Source organism: Leguminivora glycinivorella, chromosome 4, assembly GCF_023078275.1.
Source record: "Leguminivora glycinivorella isolate SPB_JAAS2020 chromosome 4, LegGlyc_1.1, whole genome shotgun sequence".
NCBI lineage: Eukaryota > Metazoa > Arthropoda > Insecta > Lepidoptera > Tortricidae > Leguminivora > Leguminivora glycinivorella.
Genome location: NC_062974.1, coordinates 5,241,324 through 5,251,360, shown reverse-complemented (window position 1 = coordinate 5,251,360; position 10,037 = coordinate 5,241,324). Strand labels below are relative to the sequence as shown.

The window sequence follows — 10,037 nt, the reverse complement described above, 5'->3', positions numbered from 1 at the left end:
ATTTACTTCGCTTCATGCTTTCACTTGTGGATTTGTTAAGTTAATGTATGTTAGTCATTCAACGTTACTTATTAGATATCAGTATTTAGGTACTTAATCCTTCCTTTGCCTTGTACTGGCGTGGATGCGTCCAAACGAAGGCAGTTTTTATTTTACCTAGCTAAAACCTTAGATTACTTAATTCAGCTAATTTGCTACGAGCAAATCTTATAAGCCCTTATCATTAAAAGCCAGAGTTAGCGGTTCCTCACTTATATTCGAACACGCGCCTTGTTCACACATTATCAAATTGCTACACGCGCGAAATTAAAAAAAATGCGTTGCTTGTACCAAGGACCATTTAATACTAGACTGATATAGCCCATACAAAAAAGCGTACCCCTGAAAAAAGCTTAGTTTTTGCTTTAAAACTAGATGGCGTTGTTTCGTAACCCGGGAGTTGAAAAAAACATATTTTCACACATATGTTTACTTGTTTTTATATTATACTATGAATAACTATCAAAAAACTTTATTTTAATATCAAAATATTGGCTCAAAACATAATTTTTACAAATTATATTTTTTGGTCGGCCTCGACGTAGTTGTGATCGCTTCGCTGGCTAAGTTTGTTCGCATGTTGTCTAACTATTGCCAAATAAAATGACTAGATGACGTTGGTGGACTAGGAAAATGTCACATCCGTTTCGTTGTTCATTAATATAATATACCTAGTGATAATAAACCTATATGTTGAGCTCAAATACGTTCAACAAAACGCAATCATTGTGCCAACAGATGTGACATCCAGTGACATCTGACATCCATGTCACATCACAAATGTCATTGTATGATTTATTGAATATTCATAATATATGGATATTAAATATTTTAGAATCGCAGCAGCAATGCGAGTAGAGATACAGAATTAATAACTGTATAAATTAATAATTGTATGACCAATGACCTCATACATAAAATTACCAGTTTAGGTGATAGAAGGCGAATCCAATTTGTAAACATTAAATTTAATGTGCTAAGGAAAAGAATCTTTCCGATTTTCAACGGGACACGGCTGAAGGGGCGAGCTGGTTTCGACTGCGCCCATGCATCTCAATTGTCCAGAAAGTTCATTCGAAGATCATTTTGCTTATAATAATCTGAGTAATCACAGTGAATGGTTTGACAGTATTTCAGCTAACATGTAGAGAGACTTGCTAGCTTCGTCGGTCAGGCTTCGTCTTGGACACAACGCCGATAGTTAGGCCGCCAGGTGTGGCACTTTGGATTACGTTTTTATAATAAATTAATGATAGTTTGTATTGTTTTGGTAATATATTTTCTACTCGTATACTATACTCGTTTGGTACTCGTATAAACCTAAACTGAGATAATAAATGAATAAAAGGAAATAATTAGTGAAACTCTGATATAAGTAATAATTAATGAGACTAAATGCGTTTTCACATTATCCGATCCGATATCGGATGTAGGACTGATACCCCATACATTACAGGCGCTATCTTGGATTTTTTCCATTTAAATCCTTCCGACATCCGATATCGGATCGGATAATGTGAAAACGGACTAAGACAATAGATACCTTGTTAGTGTTATATACCTATGCCTATGTATATCCCACCAAAAACATTCTGTAAAAAATAGCCGTCTCGATGGAGCTGCTTGTTTATCTCTAAAAAGTAATGAAATCTACATAAAGTTCCTTACTGCGATTTCTTTATTATTATAGTTAACTAGCCTTTGCCCGCGGCTTCGCTCGCGTTAAATTCGAAAATCTCTCCACAAACTTCCATCCTCCATTCTAAGGAAGTGGGGGATATAAAAAGAGACAAAAAGTAGCCTATGTCACTTTCCATCCAGTCAACTATCTCCACTTAAAAAATCACGTCAATACGTCGCTCCGTTTTGCCGTGAAAGATGGACAAACAAACAGACACACACACTTTCCCATTTATAATATTAGTATGGATGTTGTATGACTTGGCCGTTGAAGTGTAGCGGTGCTGGCGACAGATTGGTGCAATGGTGTCATGGAGCACCTGGTTATAAACTTCTTTATACCCTTGTGTATAAAGAAGTTTATAAGTTTCATATTCGATGGTCCGAGCTAAGGTTCGTAAAGCCATGAAGCCGAGCTGATAATCATTGACGCTAAACGCCGATCGAAACGCAGTCTGAAGTGGGTGATAAACGTACGATACGAGCAGGTATGCGTACTTATGGCTCGACCACCTTTTTCGATTGTGTGTCACCGTAAGTACGCGTAAAAACCGCTGCGCATAGTAGTCGACCATCCAACGCGTACTTGCTCGTACGCCTATCACCCACTTGACGTCGCGCCAACACTTTATGGAAAAAGCGGGTTTTCGACAACTAAGTACCAATAAGATTTTAGACATTCAAAAATCTTCAATAATACTCAACTGTTTCGGTCGCACTCGTTCAAATATAGGATAGGATTGGTATGAGCGAGACGGTCAGGAGATTGATTGTCAACATGATATCTATCATAAACACCGTTCGAAATGGCCTCATTAAAATCTAAATTTTAAATATATTGAAAGTAATATTACTAATCATTGACGTCACGCTCAAAATGAAAGAGATAGAAAATTTGACAGTATGGTACTCTTTTGCATGATTGTCATAATTCAAAATAAGAACGATGGTTTGCGTTGTAAACAGGGACTGAAACATGACACGGGCCCCTAGCGTCATCTATATACTTTTCACTGTATCACTTGTAATGCCGTTGAACTACCGCGTGCGTATTTTAAAAAAAAAAAACGACATTTTTATTCAAATGACACTCTTAGTGACATCTAGTGACATAGATTTACGGCTGCCAACGGGGTACGGTATTTAGTATGGACTCTGCTGGTCCTTTATAATCGTCCTTGCTTGTACAGTCGGTATACAAATAAATGCCCGATCCGCACCATACGAGTTCTATGCAATCATATGCTGCCTTATGAGTTGCGATGCATGTAAGTTTTTTTTGTTGTTTTTTTTATGTTTTAATATGTATATAGGCATCGAGGTCGCTAAGCTTTGAAGGGACTGGCGATTTAGTGTTACAGAAATACGCTTCAGGCATATTGTTGACTGGCTTGTCATATCTGCACGGGAAGCATGGTCGCGCGATAGACGATAAAATATCAGGCCGTCCCTATCGCACTTACAAATAGTGCGATAGGGACGGCCTGCTATTTTATCGTCTATCGCGCGACCATGCTTCCCGTGCTGGTATTGCAACCAAGAACGATTTAATACCGGAACAGACAAAGTCCATACAAAAAAGCGTACCCCTGAAATGTATGGCTTTTAGGCTTAAAACTAGATGGCGTGTTCGCAGCCTGGAAGTGGCCAAAATCATATTTTCCCCAAATATTTTTGCGTATTTTTATGTTTTATGAGAACAAATGACATATATCTTTATTTTAAAATCATGACATCACGTCAATACACAATTTGAAAAAAAAAATTGCAGGCACCATCAGTGTAGTTATGATAGTATTTAATAGGTGGCGCTAAAAAATCGAGGTACGCTTCTTAAGAAGCGCTTCTTCTTCTTGCTTCTTTTGAAGTATTTAAATCCTGTATAAACAATCCTTGTGCAACAGATAGTAAGTAAGTAATCATTTATTGTCAGATTGTGCAAATCAGTTTACAGATGTTACAATATTAATAAACAATTATAGCTTGTGTCACAATCAACCGTTTTACGGTATACAATATACATAATTATTCCTATAACTAAATAAAATTTAACTTAAATAATAAAAACAGTCAGGTACATTATTATATAGGAACTACATACTTACTAAGGAATTGGTTCGGGAAACGCCGGGGCAAGTTAACATGTTGCATACTCTTCCACCAAGACAATGCTCTCAGGCATACGTCCTGTGTGACAATTTTCTGAATTCGAACGCGTGAGACTCAAAAATCGGTCCCCTGGCCGCCTCCAGTCTTTAAATCAGATCAGCTTCGTCCATGTCATCAAATCATAATATTGCATTATCATCGCATTTATTTTATGTACGTTACACATCAACTTAATCGCAAATCTATAAATATCAAATCGAAAAATCGAAATTATCTTGCAATGGTAAGTAATTTTGATTGTCTTCGAAAATTAAAGTTTTAGTAAAAATGATTCAACGAACTGAGCCTTGTGTAAGCTTATTATTTTATAAACCAACTATTATTTTTGTATTCATAATAGGTATTATTTAAAACCTGTCTGTGTGGTGACGGGTTAAGAATTTCACCACCCCTTTCTTCTCGTGGGTGTCGTAGAAGGCGACTATGGGATATGATATGGGTTAAATTGTGGCGTAGCTAGGCGAGAGGCTGGCAACCTGTCACTGCAATGTCACAGTTTCGTTTTCTTTCAACGCCTTATTTGCCAAGAGTGGAACTGAAGCTGTAGTAGTTTCATGTGTTCTGCCTACCCCTTTATGAGATACAGGCGTGATTGTATGTATGTATGTATTATTTAAAAAAGTATTAAAGAAACACAAGGATGATAAGTGGGATAATCAATTAATCATATCATATCAGTCGGTTGTAAAAGGCTACAAGTAGGTACCAACGCACTTTTACGGTTCGATTCGAACTTTGAGATAGATACGTCGAGTTCTAAATAGTCCGTATCGTACGATACGGATAGGATATGTCAGTGTCAAAATAGTATTTTATACAATCGTGATATAATACAAAGCTTTTCAGTCGAGTACCAAGTTTAGGCCACGAAGCTTGCTGAGTGGCCTAATAGTACGGTACGAGAGTGAAAAGCTTAATCATATCACTATTGTATACAATACTTTTTCTATGAGTCATCATTTTCATAATCAATAGACGAAAATATCATTCAAAATTAATGTTAATAGCGTCGTTCACCGTTGTATCAACGTCGAATTCTCTGATTGGTCGATAACGCGATAGATTAAAAAAAATGTGTTTTAGATGCAGAAAAATTTGCCAGGTATCGCAAATTAGTATAGAACTTGTATTTAACGTTCTATTTTTGAATTTTTTTCAGTTAATTAAAGTGAAGTGTAATGAAATATTATAGTTGACTAAGTGTCAAAGACCACTGAAATGTCGGCACATATAGTTTAGTCTGTGGTGTTCTAATTGACAGATCAAAGTCGACGAGTAGAAAAATGACCTTATTATGTACATGTCATATCCTATCCACATCGCGTCCAGAGCTAATATTTTACGCATCTTAAATTACAAATTGCCCTTGCGTGTGTTACAAATATTATAACAGCTTCCTTTCAATTGAGAAAAATAATACTTAACAATATTGTCTAATAGTTATGCAATAATAAGTATATTTATTAAAACATAAAACGAATAAGTACAAAATGCCCATACAGTAAAGAATATTGAGAAAACTGGACCTATATTTTCATATGTGCGCCATGTGGTTCGTTAACAGTATCCTATGCTTTTTGAGCAAATACGGACCTTTTCTTAGAATTTCTGGCCAGACCTTTTTGCATTTAAATTACTATATGAACCCTTCTGAGGAAAATCACATATTAAAAACCAATCAAAATTCAAATATCGCTATCTATTAGCCTCAACGTCAGCAAACCGCGTTCAGCAACATCAGCCATCGCCTCTGTCCACAAGCAAATCTGAACCCTTATCGAAGAAAGGCGTTGCTACGTCACCGCGCAGTGGTGGGGCTAAGAAATGCTATACTTATATTCGTGATCGCGCGCGCATCGGGCACACGTTACTCGCTTCTCGCGCGAAACACATCACAAAAAATAAACAAAAAAAAATGTGTAATATGTGCACTCGTGACGTCACCGCGGACAGTGCGCCCCCGCCGCCGCCGCCCAAGACAAGTAACAGTTTGGAACGGATGAAGAGGAAGCATGGGATAGTCACGGACCCCGAAAACGAGGAGAAGCAGAAAGAGGTGGCGTACCAACCTGACCTGCTGGCGGTCTCCACGCAGTACTCTAAAGTGGCCTACGACATCTTCAAGTCGACGATGGTCCGCGTGCAAGAAACGAAGGCTTATGTGTAAGTTTTTATATTGTTACTGAGGGCTGGGGCCCATTTCGCGAAGCTACTAGATACAATTTACAAGTGGTTGTCAATGTCTAATATGACAGGTTGGAAAGAGACTTCCGCTTGTAACTTGTAACTTTCAGTTTTGAGAAATGGGCCCCTGGTGTAACGCGTTGACACGTTTTACAGCGGCGCGTCCGTCGATTATTGTTTAGTTTCTGTATTTATCAGTTGTTTTTTTACAGAAACTCTTTTTTAGGTACTATACTTCTGATAAAGGTAGACCAAATAAAAACAATAAAAATACTACAAAAATATTTGACGTAGGTCATGTAGTCATGATTCATTACATTAAATTTCAGCTATATACTCTTTCAAATCCATTGCTTATAAATAATTCATCGAGCTCTACATAATTATCATCAGGGATTTACATATTAGTTATATACATATTTGTTAGATGTCGATGTATTCAGCTACTACGTAAAAAAATCACGTGTTTGTTTGACCGAGATTGTATTCAATGACATTAATATTTAATACAACTCAAAATAACTTAGTGTTATTCATGTTTACAATGCCAAATGTCGCGAACAACACTGCATATTTTCGTGGAATACTTAGGAACGTGGCGCCAAATAAACCGCTTAATAAACAAATAAATACATTTTTTTTACTTATTTATATAAGACATTGAAAAAATACGGTAAATACAAAAAGTTTGTGTAACAAACAGACTATTTGTCGTTGTAGTTTCTATAACCAAACCCAAATTTCTTACCAAATAACAATTCGCAAATATGTTTCATTTTTTCTAAGTAGTGTATTCAGAAACAACATTTTCTTGTATTGAGATACTTGCCAAAAGTAATCCCATCAATCTACGCTTCAAAATATTATGGAATGGACTAAGATAACATTTCAGAGATAAGAGATTCATCCAAAGAGATATTGTCGCAAAATATATCTGTATCATGTGATCTGACCGCTATTAGCAGCAGGTTTTACTTTGCTTTTTGTTTTATCAAAGTTTTGTTTATTTTACTTTTAATAATTGATCACTTAGCAACCGCTTATCGGACATACATACATATTATACCTACCTACCGTAGCTGACCAAGCTATTAGCGTGTTATAGGCAGAAACACAATATGTGCTAGTAGACACGTGTCTCACACAAATGTAGGATTTCACAAGCAGAACGAGGTGACATAAATAAATATATGTTTAAATTAAAGAAAAATGGAAAATTCACTCCTCGGGCAGGACTCGAACCTGCGACCTCTGGCCTTGCCGAGATGACCCCGGTATGTAATATCGCTCGCAGACGTTTCTGCATGATAAAACATAAATAAATAAATATATCTATATAACAGACCCTTTAGCACAACTGACCTTGTCGCGCGAGTCCATACATCCAGCGCGACTTCATGTACGGACTTGCGCGCGACAAGGCAAGTTGTGCTAGAGGGTCTGATATAACTGAATAGAGAAAACTTTTTTTAACTGTGCCCTGACGGCTATGCTAACTATGCTCTACGGCTCCCTGGGGATTTCACCGGGTGAAGTCGCTGTGCGAATTAAGGAAGGCATTATATGATGCGGATACGCAATAATGTGTTATCCCACATGCAATTCGCAATATGATGTCAATTCAAAAATTTGACGATTAAAGTTGACATTTTATTGCAAGATTCATGTGGAATAACACATTATTGCGTATCAACATTCCTAGTTTTCTTGCAATTTATTTTATGTTACGTTTATAACGTTTCTAATTTCTAGGAAGTGTTCGAGTGTTTTTACATCTATTAGTACATTATGTATTACGAACTTTCGGAATGCGCTTTAAGTATATATAGTTCTATTTACATAATAGTAAATTTTGCACATGAAAAATGATAGACAGCATTTACCAAAATAAAAATTTAAATGATCATTGCATGCTTATGGCAGTATCTAACTTCCTGCAATTATTTTTCGCTCTTCTATTCGTATTTTATTATATGATAACATTGAAAAGAAGTTACAGTAGCTAAGGTACCTAGTACCCATGCTAATAGTCTACCTTGGCCATGGTAGGCTCGCCACCTGTCACGCCACATCTAATACTTATAATCTGAAACATCCTATCGCATAGATACTTCACTACTTGATAACGTCATAGTGACCCTGACTGTTACTAACACGATATTATAGGTATTCTGAGCTTGTGACCGGATCTCGACTTTCCAAATTAGACACTAATGATTCGCGAGGTCACTAGATTTTAACTTTACTCACGAAAGTCGACGGAAATGTTGACATTGATGAATATTTGAGGACATTTTAGGAAGTGGCAATTTTGAAACACAAACACAGATAAATATAGTCCACATAACTACTTCCGACTGTAGGTGTTTGGCGAAAAATTACATAATTACAACAACAACAAGTCATGCGGTCACACCCCCGTTGCCGTTATCGTCTATTTTTATCAAAGATTGTGACGATGTCATCATTTCTTACGTAACAAGCTGAAGAAAACGCTCGAAAACCGTAACTTACAAGCACATGTCACGTGTGATCGTTCTCACGTGCTGGTCATTCCTCTATTGCTCTTTCTACAATCTGACACCTAGATACATACCAATGCCTACATAGGTTACATACTATCTATTGTAATTGGGTCTTCGAGCTGTAATGACCCCTATTGAACAAACACTAATGTAAAAATATTACGACGTACTTAAATATTTCATTAGACTGGAGACAAATATAGCCCAGGCCATTAGCACACTTTAAAGCATTTCTGTTTATAGCGCGGCAAGGAAAATATTTACTTCCTTAAGTCTTCTTGAAAATAAAAGCATAATTTTCCTACTTTTACGGAAGTGAGTCATCAAATACGTTCGTAAATTGGATGTCACCCAAGACTCCTAAGTCACATGTCCAGGTACACCTGAACGTGGCTGGGGGCACGTACTTTCATGAGAACAAATACTGTTTATACTGTTCAGGCTCGATCTTGTAAACTAAAAACTTCAGTAATTAACTACAAGGAAAAATGCACTTTAGTCTTAAGTGCCGAAGTTGGTAATGAATTGGCGTGAGATACGGTAGTGATTAAACTGTTGAACGCGTGCGAATATCGTGGGAGAATAGTGATAATTTATACCTACATAATTCATTTAAATTTAAATGTTACAAAACAATAATGTTTAAATAAACTATGACGTGCTGAATATGACGTATACAACTATACAGTTATACATCAGCACAACAGGGCCTCTAGCCAAAACATACAATCGTTGACGCTCCGTTCCAACTAGGTATACGCTATTGGTAACGTCAATACATAAAAGCGACAGAGAAAGATATAAAGCCAAATTTTTCCAAAGCAGGAAAAAAAAAGATATCTACGAAATGTTACATGGCGTCGACGATTACACGCTTGGCTAGAGGATCAGATTTGTGTGGAAAAGTTACAAGTGTGTTATCACTAGAGTGATAATGTCTTTCACGATTTGCAATCACATACGGCGGTCACGTACGCAAATAGTTTGCGTATTTCTAACGCAACGGCACGATATTGCGTTAACTATTGTTAAATAAACATTATACAGATAAAGAAGAGTGTATCTCCATTGTTTTACGAATTGATTATCTTCGGAAAAAAGGTTCATACTTAAATTATCTGAAAACCAAAACGGTGACATTTATCTTTTCGGACACGTTAAGTTGTCATACAGGTTCATTCATGCAACTGTATTGTGCTGAAAAAGATGTTATTCCAGAATAAAAATAATCTGCCACGTGTGTTTTACGTATTTGACCTAATTCTAATATAGGTTAACCTACAAATTCATGGTCGGTAGACACTTTTATTGGCCGGCAATTTCTACCAACAATCAAAACAAAAGTTAGATAACACAGAGATTGGAACTTTTCGCGAACATTCTTATGGAAATATCCCAGTCAATATTTTAAGTGACTCATAATATTATCTTATAAAACAT

General features: G+C 36.5%; 1 protein-coding gene across 1 annotated transcript in view; it reads left to right on the top strand.

Moving 5' to 3' along the window:
* Positions 1–5,736: 5,736 nt before the first annotated feature.
* The window catches only part of LOC125225207 (transmembrane protein 205), a 38,478-nt gene continuing 34,177 nt past the window's right edge, over positions 5,737–10,037 (top strand). Inside the window, exon 1 of the mRNA XM_048128808.1 lies at positions 5,737–6,051. Coding sequence (XP_047984765.1) covers positions 5,804–6,051 — 248 coding nt within the window. The 5' untranslated portion in view covers positions 5,737–5,803. The remainder of the gene's footprint in view (positions 6,052–10,037) is intronic.